At 44.2% G+C, this 16,847-nt stretch overlaps 2 protein-coding genes across 3 annotated transcripts in view; both read right to left on the bottom strand.

Annotated features, from left to right (window-relative positions):
* LOC128757791 (probable ATP-dependent RNA helicase ddx6) overlaps window positions 1-6,511 on the bottom strand; it is a 9,028-nt gene extending 2,517 nt beyond the window's left edge. The window contains exons 1-13 of the mRNA XM_053863321.1: window positions 6,342-6,511; window positions 3,873-4,665; window positions 3,336-3,440; window positions 2,711-2,840; window positions 2,484-2,630; window positions 2,306-2,400; window positions 2,116-2,238; window positions 1,805-1,933; window positions 1,507-1,623; window positions 1,378-1,441; window positions 1,205-1,306; window positions 221-427; window positions 1-140 (exon numbers count right to left, since the gene is read on the bottom strand). The exon at window positions 1-140 is cut by the window's left edge and continues 2,517 nt beyond it. Of these exons, the coding sequence (XP_053719296.1) occupies window positions 130-140; window positions 221-427; window positions 1,205-1,306; window positions 1,378-1,441; window positions 1,507-1,623; window positions 1,805-1,933; window positions 2,116-2,238; window positions 2,306-2,400; window positions 2,484-2,630; window positions 2,711-2,840; window positions 3,336-3,440; window positions 3,873-4,100 (1,458 nt within the window). The 5' untranslated portion in view covers window positions 4,101-4,665; window positions 6,342-6,511 and the 3' untranslated portion in view covers window positions 1-129. The remainder of the gene's footprint in view (window positions 141-220; window positions 428-1,204; window positions 1,307-1,377; window positions 1,442-1,506; window positions 1,624-1,804; window positions 1,934-2,115; window positions 2,239-2,305; window positions 2,401-2,483; window positions 2,631-2,710; window positions 2,841-3,335; window positions 3,441-3,872; window positions 4,666-6,341) is intronic.
* Window positions 6,512-7,211: 700 nt separating this feature from the next.
* lipea (lipase, hormone-sensitive a) lies at window positions 7,212-15,764 on the bottom strand. 2 transcript variants are annotated; one of them, XM_053862125.1, is made up of 11 exons: window positions 15,717-15,764; window positions 14,061-14,357; window positions 13,332-13,616; window positions 13,105-13,195; window positions 12,090-12,235; window positions 11,819-12,004; window positions 10,773-10,925; window positions 10,565-10,709; window positions 10,230-10,457; window positions 9,635-10,017; window positions 7,212-8,114 (listed from the first exon to the last, which is right to left on the bottom strand). In XM_053862125.1, the coding sequence occupies exons 2-11, from the start codon at window positions 14,301-14,303 to the stop codon at window positions 7,893-7,895; spliced, it is 2,082 nt and encodes a 693-aa protein (XP_053718100.1). In that variant the 5' UTR covers window positions 14,304-14,357; window positions 15,717-15,764; the 3' UTR covers window positions 7,212-7,892. The 2 variants fall into 2 exon arrangements, with proteins under 2 accessions (XP_053718100.1, XP_053718099.1); XM_053862124.1 differs by having other exon boundaries at window positions 14,061-15,735.
* Window positions 15,765-16,847: the final 1,083 nt, after the last annotated feature.

The following is a 16,847-nucleotide window of genomic DNA, read 5'->3' as shown; positions in this document are numbered from 1 at the left end:
GAGTTGGACTTCATCCCGACAGAGTGAGTGTGGTGCAAAACAGTTACCTCACAACACGGACAATGACAGACGCTGAGTAATGGAGAGGGACCAAGTGGAGCTCTAAAAACTGCTGATGCTGCAGAAGTCCTACTGTGTGGCTGGAAGGAACAAAGAAACACATCAGTGTTTTGCTTCTTGTTGACGCTCAAACCAGTGAGTGAAAGACACTCAGGCTCACCAGATGGTGTCGCTGTTCCGTCCTGCTGCTTCTCCTCCTCCTGCCACTCGCTGCTGCTCTGGCAGAACTCGGCCACGTAGAGACTCTTGTCGATGCTGCTGGGAATGGGCTTGATGTCGGTGACCAGCTGGTCCTGGACCACCTTCAGGTTGAAGCGGTCCTCCGACGTGATCAGGTTGATGGCCAAGCCCAGGTGACCGAACCGCCCTGAGCAGAGCAGGGAAGGGGAGCAGAGTGAGGGGCCGTCCACGTGGTGACGGTGCTCGAGTCAGAGCACATTTGGTTTACAAACAGCCACGCACCTCAATGGTTTTAAAAACAATGTCATAGCCCCACCCCTCTCCAACCTTTCACCCCGAAAGTCATCCCTTTGCAACAACAATGGCTGACTATAGAGCGGAGCGTGTTCCGCCACAGATGTTGAGATTATTGGAAATAGTGGCACACTTTCAATTGTTTGTGTAGCTGTTGTTGTGGTGTGTGTATACAGCATGTCTTCTTTTAAGCTTATGTCTTAGGCCTCTTTTCTAGGTCAGGTCATATTTTTTATAATAATAATAATAATAATAATAAAATTGCATTTAATAACCATTTTATTAGGTTTATGTGACTGTTCATTGTGAAAACTCAGCAATGAGCACTTGTGAGGAATATCATTTATCATCCATCATATATCATGTGTACTGAAGTGTGTACTGAACCGACGGCAGCCCCTTCACTCAGTGCATTTGGAGCCGCTCGCTGTTGCTGAAAGGTTGGTGACCCCTGTTCTAGGTCTATTACTACGTCACCTACAGGCAAAGAATGTGTACTACATCATTTTCAGCTGTACATCATCTGCTGTATATATATAGATACATAATATATTCTCAGAAACCTCTCCGTCAGGACGCTTTTGTACTCTGCGGAGGACAACAGACACCTTGCCGGGCCTCAGAGATCAGGCCACTTCCTGTTGAGCTCAAGTCTGGGCCGATGACATACCTGACCTTCCGATGCGATGGAGGTACGTTTCAGCATTCTTTGGGAAATCGAAGTTGATGACCACGTTGACCGCCTGGATGTCGATGCCTCGGGTGAAGAGATCTGTTCCACCACAGAAGAGTTGAGCAGAACAAAGAGAGGAGCAACTCAACAGAAGAGGACGAGGAACTCACCAGTGCAGACCAAGTTCCTGCAGAGTCCGTTCCTGAAGTCGTGGAACACGCGGTTTCTATATTCCTGTAAGAGATGCATCAGTCATCCATCATGCCACAGAGGTGTTTGGCTGCAAGCTTTGAGCCGACCTGCATCATCTTGGCATGGATGTAGAAGCAGGAGTAGCCCAGCTGAGAGATCTTCTTGGCCAGCAGTTCTACTCTCTGGGTGGAGTTACAGAAGATGATGGACTGGTTGATTTGGAGCTGCAGCACACAGAATGGGAGTTAAACATTGTTACAATCTCTATACAAAGACACACTAGATTCTAACTAGCAAAGTTTAAAGGTCATCCCCTGTGGCTTAAATACAGTATTTTAAAAATCCAGAAACAGAACACAGATTCTTTTTGGGTGTTAAACTGCCCTTGGAAACACCTGCAGTTACCTTGGAGAACAGTGTGTTGAGGCAGTGAACCTTCTGTTTTTCGGGGACGTAAGCGTAAAACTGCGAGATGCCTTTGAGAGTCAGCTCCTCCATCAGGTTGATCTCGTAGGGCTTCTCGAGATGCTTGGTCTACAGTGGGACACAGAGAGAGCAGAACTCCAGTCAGACCAGGAGCTGCAGGCCAAAACCACAGAACAGAAACTGGCCAAAGAAGGAGAACAGCTTGAGCTGCATTGCGTGGCGGGGCGTGCCAAGTGGCGCCCGGCCAGCGCTTTCGGCTGAGTTGTGGAGAAACGAAAGAGTCCGCTCACCATGAACTTCTGCACGCTGATGGGGAAGGTTGCAGAGTAGAGCAGGATCTGTCTGTTCTTGGCCAGGTAGCTGATGATGTCCTCGATGAGGACAAGAAAGTCCTGAGACAGCAGCTTGTCGGCCTGAGAGGGAACCATCAACGTATTATTCACTGAGAATGTTCCCTGTAATATTTCAGGGGCACTGTACCTCGTCCATCACGATCACCTGGACTTTATCAACCACTGCCACGCCTTTTCGGATCAAGTCCAAGATCCTGCCTGGTGTGGCGATGACCACGTGCACTGAGGTGCGAAACAGGACGCAGAATTAGTCGTGTCAGGTGGAGGACGGGTCATCGAACACTGCTGTGGAAACCGACTCATACCAATGTCGTCCAAGCGCATGATGTCGTCCCTCAGATTGGTGCCTCCAGTGGTGGCCATGACTTTGACTCCTCCCAGATGTTTGCTGAGCTGGATGCATATCTGGCTCACCTGCAGAGCCAACTCCCGGGTGGGCACCATGACCATGGCTAATCCAGAACATCAAATGATATCTGTTTAGCGTCACATTTGGAGGCCAGATCTTCTGACGTCCTCGAGATGACCTCACCTTGTATGTGGTCTTTTTTCAGGTCAATCCGCTCCAGCATGGGGATGAGATAGGCGCCACTCTTCCCTGTTCCGTTCTTGGCCCTCGCCAGGATGTCTCGCCCAGACAGGGCGATTGGAATGCTTTCCTCCTGTCAAAGGAGGAGCATTTGATTATTGAGCCAAGTATGAGGAGCAAACTTCACAATAAGGCTGAAACTGATTAAAAAAATGACATTTTTGCTGTAATGGTGTCAGCAAAAAAAAAACATGTTCTCACAGAGTCGGACGCAGACTCCAACACTTAGCTCCTCATTTTTTTCACAACAGTGTGAGGTGCACTCCAACACTCAGAAGGTTATAGTTGGAAGTTAAGGAAGTTGTTTTCAATCAAATAGTTTTGACGTTGCCAATTTGTGCTTGTAATAATGAGAAATTGAAACTGAAACTAGTTCAGAATAACGCAATAGATCATTACATTGTGATCATGCTTACGCCAGCGTCGTGACCAGAGTCTTATGGTCTCCATGGTGCCAGTACTGGGGAGATGCTACCACAAACCCAACGTTACCGAGTTGAAAGTGCTTATTCAGGAGACCCCACTTAAGGAGAGTAAGTCAAATGGCCAGGAAAGATGGAAGCCATACCTGGATGGGCGACGGTTTCTCCCAGCCCATCTCAAAAATGCCCATCAGGAGCTCTCGTTTAAGACAGTAATCTTCAAATTCATTCCCCTTTGTGGCCGTCACATCCTGGAGAGCACAGTCGGTTCAAGCCATTACGAAGAGTGGAACATAAAAGAGAAATATTTTACATACTCTTAACATCAATTTATGAACTTTATACTGTGGAGAGGTTGGTCATCAAGTATACAGTCTTCTTGGAGCAGCAGAGGACAACAGATGTAACAATATGATAATGATTGTCACTCAATAACAGCAGAAATATCAATGAGAAAAACTAAAGTATGCAATGAGAAATACATCGACTCATAATAAAAGGCAGGTCTTCCTATACATGTTTCTGTTCTTGAATATTCCATGTTTGATTTTATTATTGTGTACACACACATTTTTAGATAAAAGAGAGATAAATGAATTAATATGAGGTTGCATGAAATTTCTTGTAATAAACAAATGAAATAAATGAATAGACAGGAGACTATAACCCTGTCCCGGACTCACAGAGGTTTTGATCCGGTTGTCTTTGGGCGGCAGCTGCAGGCTCTTCTTCCAGTCTTCCACAAACTTGACCCCGACTTCTTGAGAAGAGCCAGCCTCTTTGAGATCGTTGCCTTGCGTCGGAGGGGCTGGCTGGACTGATGCTGGTTTGGTTAGTCCCCTGAGCTGCCCGTTCTGTTTGCTCAGCGCCATCACAGCCGGGCCCGTGGTTTCGTTCCGCGTTGTTGCCATTTCAAAAACAGTTACTTTTTTATTTTTCTACTGTTTTTGCCCTGTCAAAATCTCCCTTTAAACATAAAAGGTTAGAAGCCTCTGATAAAGAATATTTTTGTTAGGAGTCCTTCAAGATCAGAAGAAACTATTAAATTATTTACATATACACATGTAAGTGCAGATCGATTGCCTGACATAAACCCCTCCCAAAAAAAGTCTCTATACACAACTCTTCAAAAAGAAGAGGAAGCTGAATATATTTACAATTATTTCCTCGATCACGATATAGAAAATTATACGTGACCAAGAACTAAAGCAGTCCAGTCCTGAAATAGAACTTCAGCTGTCTGAAGCTGAACTATAACTTGAATGCGATCTCAGTTTTAACTTAGTGGCGTGGATCAATATTTCCGTCATGAAATAGTCTTCTTCAAAAACCTTTGGTCCTCGGCAAAAAACAGGGGTATTTAATCCAAAACTGAAAAACTCGTTCCACTCCGTACTGGTCTGTATTTGCTCTCTCATCCAGCGAGTGGACCTCCTCTTCCTGTTGAGTCGGTGTCGCTGCGATTTACACAGCAAACTGGAAGATGACAAAAATATTTTGAGTTAATTGATTTAGGTGTGTCAAACTGGAGGACCTCGAAAACTCAAATTTAACTGTACCAAAATTCTCATTACAAAACGTTTGAGCACTATAACCATTTTCCTCATCAGAAATCATGGAAAACAATTCCTGTCGGACTCATGATAAACTGTGAACACAAATATATTAGCACTAAATAGGAAGTCGGATGTCATCGCTTCTAGTTTCACTCCACCACGACTGGATTTGAGATTCAGGACTTCCTTGGTTTTAAATCAATAGATCAATCTATATAAATCCTTTATTTTTAGGTTGGTCCTGGATTTTGAGAGGTCACCTACCTTTGGAGTGTGTTAAGCCGATCGTCGGAAACTAACCTTGATTTCCCAGGATCGTCTCCTTTCATTTACATGAACCTAACATGCCAGAACCGAAAAATTCAATAACCTAGTTATAGTCGACTTGGCTGTTCTACCACTTTGTTCACATGCCTTGAATCCAGCTGAACACACCCAGCGTGGCTCAAATGAATTCAGAAATGTATTGAAGCGCAGGTGCAAAATCATCTGTAATTCACAGTATGGATTTTTAAAGGTTTAAATGGATCAGCATGTAAAGCATGTCAAACAAGGCTCACACAGATTAACACTTTCAACAAGTTTTCCAATAGCAAGAAGGGAAAAGACTGTGATGAAGGATGCCCACGACATATATTCTGATACGAACCACAGAGATGTTTTCTCACTCTGTTCAGACTCTCACTTCCTGTTAAAGGAGTTCCTTGTACCACAGACAGAAAAAACATGGCGACACCTGTTCTGCTTGCAGCAGGATTGGTACTGTTGATGAGCATTTATAGGTTTCACTTCATGCAGTCTTGAGCAACAGAATCACACCGCGTGCAATGCAACTGTTAGCCAGCAGTCGGAGACTAAACTTTGGCAAAAGTGGATTAACACAAGCCACCTCCATTTATCCACTATATGGTCAAGCCCTTATCGCTTTAACAGTTATGTTGTCTCTTCTTATTTATTTACAGTTTTACTAGGGCCAATCTTTCAACATGCTCCTTGCCATCGACGTTACGACGTCAAAAGCACGATATAAAAACATCGACAGTATTAATTACTTCAATAATTTTTTTTATATATATGTTTGTAATTTCCCTTACATTTCCAATTCAATATTGTATTTGCTTATTAAGCTGTTCATGAATCATATCACGAGTGAGATTAGCAGGTCGTTGGTTTTGTTTTCCTGCCGTTGTTATTCAATTAATAACAATAATAGAAACATAAAACGATTGAAAAGAAATAATAACGTCGACTTAACGGTGATTTTAATTTCAACTTTACATTCTATATGCTCGGTCAATTCGCTTCACTTGCTCAGATGATGTTTCGAACACAATAATACGCACTGGATTACTTGACAATCCAGTGAAGCTATACGGCGCAGACTCCGTGTTTGTCAACAAAAACACCGGCCTGAAGCTAAACTAATGCGAGCAAGCTGCACTTCAGAATCAGCTGGAACCGTTGTTTTGGAAGTTTACGCCAGTAGCACACAAGCTCGCCGTGTTTGGAGGCGACAGCAAAACAAGCGTAACGACAACAATAGCTTAGCAGCATTAGCTCGGACTGCAGGTGTCACTAGAAGAAGCCGCGACTCACCTAACAATGGTGTTACGCAACCTGGCTTGTTGGGTGTGGTTTGAACGCGTTGTACTCCGTGTTGTTAGATGATTCCGCATAAAATAAAACGTCTCTTATGTGTTTGGTTTTTACATCGACATGGTCGCCTTCTTCTGCGTCTCGTCTTCTTTGTGGCTTCTGGGCTCAAGTGCCAGTTCATTGTAGAGTGTTGTAGAGCCCCCTGCTGGCCGGCTGGCGCATCACAAAAACATTTACCAACTTTCAAGTCCCAAGCGTTGAGGTGACGACGGATCCACTTCAATGGAAAATGTAATACTTGTTTTCATTTGAAACTTAAGTAAAACTAGCTATATATCTTTTGAGTCTGATGGTCACATATCGCAGAGAAGGGGAAAATAACGTTATTACACTCATTTAGTGACCCATCTTTGTGAAATGCGCAGTGTACTGGCGGTATATTGCTAAAAGAGCTGATGCATCGCTGTCTTTCACAGTCACTGACACACAGTCAGTTCGATTTCATTCGATCAGCCCAGGTTTGAGGCGAAAGGCAGGTCCGTTATTCGTGAACAACTGAGGTCAGTGCTGGATCTTGTAGTATCACCCGAGGCCATGCCAGTATGTGTCGCCACAGCGCCTTCACCTGTTTTATCCACCCTCTGATCACACCTTCAGGTCCTGATTCATCCACGGACCTTCTCTTTGTCATCTCCAACATTCTTGGTCCAACACTGTCTCTCCTCTCCACATGTCCAAACCACCCGCCTCCATAACTTACGGCCGTTGTCTCGAGCTATTCCTAATAATAACCTCAGCGTCTTCCTCTCTAACTTGGCAATAACCAGAGGACAATAAAGAGACAAGAGGAGAAGACTTCTTTCAGTCCCATTAACTTTAAAATGTCAGAATATTTGCAGAATCCTTTTGTTGCACAGTGACATCCACATCAACAGATATGAAATGAAGGCCTCTTGGTGTAAACATTTGACCACCCTGAAGAACATGACGACAATAACAGTGCAGTTTCAAGGCACACAACCTCACACATGTTGGATTTAGATAAAGTCAGAAAAGTTGTCTGCAACCGAGAATACAAGCAGATTTATGAAACCTTTCTGTTTAAAATAGCAGACAAGATAGACGGGAAAATAGCATTGGATCTGTTATTGCACATAAAATTTCCCGCAAATTCCGTATAAGTAATACAAAACTTTTCCACTCAGTCTATATATACTGTATGTGACATCAATACGATTTCAAATGCCGGAAAGGTATCTAATTATATAGATAAAAGGAATGTCAAAGCATGTTGTTAGGAGAGAGCGAGCGGCTTGGCAGAGGTCTGCACTCTCTATGTCCTTCTAGTTTTATGATGCCAAATCATTTGGGGTGTTCAAACTGACAAAAGCCATCTCTCCAAAACAATGGATCTAAACGTGTTTGCTAGACTCAATACAGTATCTTGTAAACAACAGCGACAAAGCTACCTCGAACGCAAAGCACCTCACCCGGATGAGTAAACCTTAACTGTCCTTCCTTTCTTCGACCACCTGAAGAAACAACGACAACTTAGGTGTGTTTCTGTCGCGAGGCTGGTGGGTTCCTGAAGATGTCCCTCATCCGCTCCAGGCAGACCTCCGTAGCGAACTCCGTCTCCCTGGAGAGCTGCGACAGGCTGAGGAATCCGTGCGGCAGGCCCTCCACCACCGTCAGACTCACAGGCTGACCCATGCTCCTCAGCTTCTTGGCAAACATCACCGAGTCGTCCAGTAGCGCGTCCAGCGCTGAGGCCTGTGTGAACACGGAAGCCACCGACAATCAATGGACGCTCCTCGCTGACAATGAAATACAAGCGACAACTGAAATAAATAAGTCGGGACACCAGAAGGAATATAAATCATGTCTGAACAACAAACATTTTTATCTTATTTCAAGTACAAAAGAATCTTTTTTCCACCTAAAACAAGAATGTTAAGAATTAAATGGGAAGTGGCAAGTTTCAGATGAGTGTTTATTTCCGAGTGGGGTACCTGCATTCAGAGATCAGTGATGCCAGTACTTTAGTACTTAGTGCTTACTTACTGTAGTACTTTAGTTACTTAGTAACGTGTTACTTGTATATCACAACCTTTCTCAGTAACGGGTAAAACAAAATAATCAAATTAAAGTTACTTATCTAAGTCACCGTCAGTTACAATTGTTGCCGTTGTCCGGAAGCAAAATGTTAACATTTGCTTTCTACAACCGCGTATTTGGGCATGACATCATGTGCAGGACACACCAGTCACAGTTTCAACACGTGGGCAGCTCACCCGTCAAGCTGCTGGCTACACGGCAGTAAATAACACAGGCGTAAGGAGAGAGATGCACGTTTCCAGCTGAAAATACAGCCACTACTTTGAATTAGTGTCTGCTATAGATGACAGTATTCACCCTGCAGGGTCCACCAACGCGCAGAAATCACCTTGCAAATGTGTCGAAAGTGCAGACTGTTTTTAAAAGTCCTCTTGATAGGTCAAGTTAAACCACGCTTATGATAGTTTTTTAGACTTTTATCGATTATTTTTCTTTGGTGCAAGAAGAAACGGTACTGGTGTGATGTATTGATGTTGCACTTTCTCTCAAAAGTCGGAAATAAAATGATCATCCGGCACGACGGAGTGTGGAGGCCAGTAACAGCAGCCACTTAAGTGTAACTACTGCCTCCAAATGGCCAACAGGAGACGTGACACACTGAGACTTACTTAACTTTTTCCCTGTAGTTAAAAAAAAAAGCAAAAAAGTAAAATAATAATACAAATAATGGGGCATTCCCTACATTTTATTATATAAATGGCAATATGTCACTTTGTTTTGCTTTTCATATATGTTGCTTGTTCCAACGTGTTGGAGTGTGTCAAAGTAAAACATTGACTGTACATTTGTATAACTGAGATCGTGCAGAATTTTTTTTACCCCAAACATGGAAAAATGCTGGATCCCCACTCCAACCTCAAAATTGACATAAAAGATATTGTTCAGCCAATGAGAGCTGTAGTCGGCTGCCAAATGTAACTTGACAAGTAACTTTTAATCTAACTTAGTTACTTTTAAATTCATGTAATCAGTAAAGTAACTAAGTTACTTTTTGAGGGAGTAATCGGTAATCAGTAGTCGGATTACTTTTCAAAGTAACTGTGGCAACTGTGTCAGAGATAAACTGAAAAACCACCAAAACTAAAGCTGCATTTCTGTCTTGTGAAACATCACCCTTGAAGACTGATGTCCTGCAGATACTGTCAGAACTGCACTGAATTGAATCAACCTCTTACCACGATGTGCACAGGCGGCAGACCCTTCAGCAGGTTGTTGGGAGCCAGCAGCGGCGACACAAATGGGTTCTTGATGATGGGGCAGGCTGTGGGGTTAACCGACGCCCAACACTCTGATCGCAAAGGCTTGAAGTCCTCCGGGTAATCCACGAAGTCTTCCTCATTTTCAGCCGAGGTGACGCTGGAATTCTGCGACGCTTCGGTCCATCTCCGCGTCGACGAGAGAGGACGCGCCGCTCCGCTGGCTCGCGTCGGGTCCAGGAAGGAGTGGATCCAGTTGGAGGCTCCCTGGGTGAGGTCGCTGAGCAGCATGGCCGTGTCTCGGCCCATGGAGCGCAGGGTGCTGGTGCTGAGGACCGGCTGGTCCCGCTGTGACTCCGTACCTGGAGTACACCAAGGTAGAAGCTTAGGAAAACGCTCATTTGCATGCCTCGCTGAGAATTATTACAGTGTGATTTTCACTTGGCAAACAGAAGACAAAAAGTCTGGCTTGATGTTTGAGACTGGGATAGAAGTTCTTTCAGCTTCTTTTGAAGCGCTAAAGCACTGGAACTAGAAACTGGTCGGACAAGTGCGATGAAGAAAACACACTCACCAGCATAGGCGTTAATACACTTTGTGAGAACACCCAACGGCAACAGCGGGTCGATGAGTGTGAGGAGCCGGGAGGGCGAGGCATCAGTGGTGAGCAAGGTTGCGGGATAGGCGGCCATGATGCCGTCAGGAACCCTGATGCCGTTACAGAGGGCCTTCATGGAGACTGTGATGCAGAGGTTTCCTCCGGCGCTGTCGCCCGCCAAACACACCCGCTCCGCAGTGGAACCTGGGCCAGAGACAGGAGTAGATATTGAATAAATAAATACATTTGCTCATATTTCTAGATAACTTCAGATACTTTCCGTGATGAAGTAGTCAGGCGGGAACACTCACCCAGCATGTGGCAGTTGCTAAGAGCCCAGCAGTAGGCGTAGAAACACTCCTCCAGAGCTCTGGGAAACGGAGCTTCCGGCGACAGAGAATAGTCCACGGAGAGAACAGGGACGTCCAGTTCCTTCGACCAGCTCCTCAGGTAGTTCTGCACCACAAGACGCTTCTGGTGAGATTTCAGTTCGAAGCACAGACCCACGGCGAACCCAACCTCGTGAGACTTGGATGTCTGAGCCACGAATCCTCCTCCGTGGAAGTGGATGAGCAGCCACGGCGAGCGAGCTTGCTTGTGCACCCAGGGGAGTTGAGAGGAGGATATAGACGGAGGGTCAGTGCGAGAGAAGGACAACAGCTCCTCGCTGTCCTGGGAAAGGGACAGAGAGGTATTTTAGAAAATCTGAAAAGAAATCTAAAAGATCTAAAAACACAATGCAGACAATTTGTTTGATCCAGTACAAGTTCTCAGTTGATCCCTTCAACAGCTGCTCTACCTCCAGATCGTAGAGTCATTTCAAGTCAATTTCAGAGACCTGGTTCTAGACCAGAGCGAGACCATATACACATTTATTTTCAGGCAAATTTCGCTCAGCACCATTCTGTCTGTTTATATCTTAAATTCTGGACACCTATTTTGGTTTCACCTATTTTTTTCCCCAAAACACAAGATATTTTACTCGACAGAGGGACACCATTTTTATCAGTATTACCGTAAATAAAGGTGAGTTGGGCAGGGAGGAGGCAGAAGAAGCTCTCTCACATGAAGAACAGCCGGTTTCTCGAGTGTGTCAGACTTGCACGGCTTTATCTCTGAGGCGAGCACACACTACTGTAACAACTCAACCAGGTAGCTGGGCCTTCTTCTCCAAAACCCTCATCCTCAGGTCGGTGAGGCCACTATACTGACTGGTTAATTCAAAGCAGAAGACCTCATATAAGATTGAGTCAGATCCAGGGGCCTCACAGCTTGTGTGTGTGCTGAAAGACTGTGGGACAATCGGTAATTTAAGACCTTTCATCCTCAGCTTGAACCTAAAACAAACATTAAAACTCAAAACAAAGGTGGATGTTTTTTGACTTTTCAATTTTTTGTCCTCTTTACTATGGATAATAGAAGGAAATTGTAAGGTAAGATTGTAATGGTGTCTTAAATTCATGGACTGTCACTGTACACAGATTAAAACAGTCCCACTCAAGCACAGCCAAAAACACCACAGATCAATAGCCGGCACAGTTGCTGAGTGTCAACACCGGCCTCACCTGTCCTTCCCGAACCCGACACGAGATGAGACGAACATGGACCGGCCCCGGGCCCCAGTGAGCGACAGGGGGAGACACAGCAGCAGACACGCTGGGGTCTGAGGCCAGAGGGAGGGACAGGGTGACCGGAGGGATGGTCAGGGTCAGGTTGACTTCCACTGGGTTTGAGGTAATTCTGCTGAAGCCCTGGAAGCAAACACACGGGCCAGCAGTCAAAGACACAGGTGACCAAACAAACAACAGTGAAGAGAGAACACGTGACCCTGCCTACTGTCATTAGCCCAGACTCGGTGAGGTTCCAGAAGGACTTCCAGAATTGCATGTCCAAGTTCTGCGTGATGCGTTCGAACTCTGTGCCACGCAGCTCCGGGTCAATGAGGTATTTTCCCGACGTGAGGAGAGAGAGAGCAGCCAGACCTGGAGGGGAAGGGGCGGAAGTTGAAATCAGAAGCAAAGAAAATGAGTAGCGTTACAAATAAATGACCCCAGAAACCACTTCTGACCTTCACCCCTGCGCTCTGAAACAGCTGCCTACATCCTGAACCCAGCTGAGCGGAAACCTCTGAGGTTCCTCTTTCTCCATGGTGACAGGAGAACTGAACTCAACCACCCTACTGTTTTGCTTTTGGCATGAATCCTTTCAGCCGAGTCCAGGAACTTGCAAACAATGAATCGGCTATACTGCTAGTGCACAGGCGTGGAGCTCTTCTATGTTGACAACTGTAAACCACCACTGCCGTGATGTCATCAACAACCGGTGTATAAAAGACTCCCACCATGAGTCTGTCACTCGGCATATTTTCAAGGTCAGATTGAACTCACAAGGTCGGTAAAGTCTGTTTTAAAAACGTTGATCGAAAGTGTCATTTATAATGAAAATGTCGGCCATGTCATCAGACTCGACACACACTCAAGTTAAGCAAGCTCCAGGCATCATGATCCTTAAACATAGCACATAGTACGCAGCTCTGTTTAAATGTCACAAGAAAAGACATTGTTAAAACATGCGTATAAAAATGAACATAAATCAATTGAAGAGTGAAGTAGAGCCAGCAGCGACACAAGACAAATACAAGACGTAGAAGAAGAAGTAGTTGACCAGCAAAGTTCATCCCCATTTCTTCACATTTACTGGTAGTACATTGTTAGTACCAAAACAAACAGTACCAAATAATGTGCTGTACGAATTATCCAACCAACAAAATTGTTGTCTGCTGTTGGCCTTAATGTTGGGGAGCAATGAATACAACCCTGAAGTCAGGGAGGGTTGTGGGGTTAAGACTCACCGAGGCCCGACTGTTGTTTACCGTACGTCTCGCCGTACGATATCATGCTGATAACTACAGTTTGGAGAAACGGCCGAAGCGATGGAGAGAACTGCAGAGGCAAGAATCCATGTCAAAAAGCAGTATTAAAGTAAGTATTAACATTAAAAACAGCAAAATTGGAATGTGTTTTTATTAACTATAGTATCGCCAGAATACTTTACAGTTTAAGTTCACGGTTCGCTGACCTGAAAGCCCAAGCATCTGCCGTAGAAACATCCCTTGTGCATGGAGCTGTACTCCTGCACCAACTTGCGACTCAGCTCGCCGTCTTCTAGGGAGTAGAGCTGGCCGCAGGCGTTGTCGTTGATGAGTCGCTGCGCCAGGTAGAGCAGCGCACGCAGCTGGCAGAGGGCGCTGCAGTACGCCTCCAGCTCGCACGCATTATGGTCGCCCCGGAAGAAGGCACCAGTGTGATTGGACGCAATGTAGCGCCCCTTCTGGATGATGTGGAGAAGGCAAGACAGCAGCACCTGAAAATCCAAAGAGAGTAGAGATGGTTCATTGTGAGGGCGGGATGACAAAAAGTGGAGATTCCACCAACAAGTGGAGGTCGCAATGGCAGTTTCGCCATGGTTGCGGTACCACTGGTGGTGGGAGTAGGATGAGAAGTAGAGGCTATTGAAACCAACTTCATGCTAGTTTTGAAGAGTAGTTAGTTTGAAGAGTTTTGAACTATAGAATGAAGGAGAATAAGTGACGTTTGTGGCAGTTTTAGTGGCAAAATTTGCTGCAATTCTGGTAAAGGCATGTCCATGAGTACCAGTCGTAGAAGTAACAATTGTGTAATAGTGAGTTTTAGAACACGTTTATTGGAGTATCAGTTGCAAAACAACACAAAATCTGGATTTTATGAGCTACATTGAATGAGGATTGGAGACAGTCGGACAATAAGCAGCAGAGAGCAGCTTCCCTACCTTGACCAGAGTGCGGTAACCATTCCCCGGCGTTTGTTCGTCGAAGTCATAGTGATGAAACACCAGGGAGAGGCCGGCCACCACCGGCTCCAGCGCCCTGCCGTGCTGCTGAATCTCTTTCAGACAAGTGACCAAGCGCTTGGCGACAGCCCCGGACGGCAAATCGCCGGCGGCTCCACTTAGAGCTGAAATGTTGGCCTCGCAGACAGACTCTAGTGTGGTGAACACCAGCTTGTGATCCATGTTGGACAGACCAGGTCGACGCTCTCGCCTGCTGTCTTCAGAGTACTTTAACCTCTGCGAACACAACTCAGTCATGAGAAAAGCACATCAACATGATGATCTCAGCTTTGACAATGTCTTATCTGAGGGGTCAAAGGTCAACTCGCGGGAGTAGAGAATAGTAGAAATGCAGATGGTTGTTTTCTTAGTAATATAAACTTACTAAGGTGCAGATTATTGTGACTAGTTCAGAAGGCAAATTTCATTTCTTGAAGGTTCCTTATCTTATTTTATTACCTTATTTCGGTGTGAAAACATTATTTAATCCTGTCTTAATATATGTATTTCTTCTTATAAAATAAAGTGTTTTCAACATCTTTGACATAATTCAATTCAGTGTCAACACACAGATCACTGCCATCTTTCGTGTTGTATTGTCAAATGAAGGTGTTGACTTGTAAGATAAACAGCAGACCAATCCCAGGGCGTGCACTTTTGATATCTGGCTGGTTCAGTGTATTAATAGAGATAGACTTTACAAGCCATTTCTGGGCTGGATGAATGGAAGAAGGCAGTACAAAGTGAAACATCAAGTTCTATCTGCTAACACCCGACAGTGTTGAATGATTTGTTATGGTTACACTGGAGAACACAGGGTTCATTGTGAATACACATGACTAGTGGGGGTTTTTTGTCAGTGCTTCAATGAATCGCAGACTTGTCTCAAACTCCTTGTGATGACGACAGAATATGTTCCAGTTTTTGGACTCCAGTGACCTAAAAATAACATTAGAACATGATGCAATTGTTGTATATGGTTTGCCATGTTTACCTTTGCCTCTTTGTGTCCACTCACCTGCTGCTCTACGGCAGTATTACTCTTTGTCTTCACATGATTTATGGAAAATATGATCTATTTCATCATCATGACATAGGTGGTATTTGAAGTATTTGTAAAATTGCCGACGTTCTTATCGTGGAACATAAATTCTCGAGGTTTAGATCATAAACATAAATGGCAGGATAAACAACTCATTCATTAATGGATAGAATCGTTGTAATTTAGAGTTATATATCGCGGCAGCAGGAAGACAACGCTACACTCAGCTGAAGTGGACCATGTATCAGTTTCGCCGCGCGTATCACCTCTCACGCTTCTGAAGCAAAACCGCCTTTTAACGGGTACTTTTAACCTCACGTTCCGCGGCAGAACCTCAGAAACAGTCGTCGCTGGATCAAAACTTCCCTCCAGAGTTTTAACATTTGATCATCCAGTCAGTCGTCAGACGCGGAAATAGCACGTCGCGTCTTGTCGCTGGCTGCGAACGCGACTCACCGCCGAGTGTCAACTACACGTCGAGTCCCGCACGGACACGGCCGTTTGTTTTCCTGATACATAGATGTTTAGTTAGATATCAAACCAGCTTCCCTCACCGAGCCACATCCTCCTCGCCGAGCTCCGCAAGTGAAGCGCGCAGAATGTTGGGTAACGTCATGTGACCTGAGCCAGTGAGCGTTCAACAGGTAGCGCAGCCAGTTATTTCCCTGCTAACTTTCCCAGTCGTCACGCAAATACTAAACACAGTTATTTAAAAATATATGACAAGAAACAACATCACCCAAAATCGTATTATTATCATTATCATTATTATTGTTATTATTATTATTATTGTTATTATTACGATCTTTTATTTGTGTTATTATTCTTAGTATTAATAAGAATAATAATTTATATAATTATTTAAATTTTGAAAAAGGGAAGGAAAATGGAAAACAGGGCTTACCTAGAATTGAATAAAATGGAATGAAACGCAAATCACAAAATTAATCTGTGCCGTGTATAATCAGTCTACGTTTCGATTTTGCTTTGTTTTATGCTTAAAAATATGTTTTAAAAAACACGGCGCACGGAATGAATCTGTTTAATTAAAAAAAAAAATTGAATAATTTGAATAAATAGGATTTTATATATATATATATATATATATATATATATATATATATATATATATATATATATATATATATATAAATGTATTTTCTGTTTTGAAACAATAAACAGACAAACGCTCTGCTATGAAACAGACAACAAACAAAGGAACGAAACAAACAGATTCTTGTTCAAATTTAAAATTTTCAGCTCTTTTCTCACCGCTATAGACCAGTGCTGCTACGAGCAGTCTATCCAACCATCACTCATGAACGAGATCCGAAGAACTTCCTCACCAGAGGAAGGTTCACCGACCTTGAAGACGACCTGTGAAAGTTGTGTACACGATTCAGAATCGTTGTATATTTAGCGACGCGGCTGCTGAAAGGAGCAGAAAGTAGATGAAAAACAGGTGGAGCAACTATTGCAGATAATTAGGTTCATGCATATTGATAAAGTCAAGCGGCCCCGCTGTCTACAGTATATTAATACAGTGTTTACTGCCTCTCTCCACTAGATGGACCCAGATTTTACAGGTGCGACCATCAACAGTACAAACACCAGGTGTCCCTCAAGACTTTCTGACCTGCCAACCTCAAACAAGTATGTTCAAGGAACAATTCAATAAACAATAA

Source organism: Synchiropus splendidus, chromosome 4 (assembly GCF_027744825.2).
Source record: "Synchiropus splendidus isolate RoL2022-P1 chromosome 4, RoL_Sspl_1.0, whole genome shotgun sequence".
Lineage (NCBI taxonomy): Eukaryota > Metazoa > Chordata > Actinopteri > Syngnathiformes > Callionymidae > Synchiropus > Synchiropus splendidus.
Note: the sequence above shows the minus strand (reverse complement) of the source record. Positions and strands in the feature narration are given on the sequence as shown.

Coding starts and splice junctions, on each gene's coding strand:
- lipea (XM_053862124.1), bottom strand. CDS start 14,378: ATGACTGAGTTGTGTTCGCAGAGGTTAAAGTACTCTGAAGACAGCAGG. Junction 12,005..12,089: donor CCGAGTCTGGGCTAATGACA/GTAGGCAGGGTC, acceptor GTTTGCTTCCAG/GGCTTCAGCAGAATTACCTC. Junction 10,710..10,772: donor AGACATCCAAGTCTCACGAG/GTTGGGTTCGCC, acceptor CTTGTGGTGCAG/AACTACCTGAGGAGCTGGTC.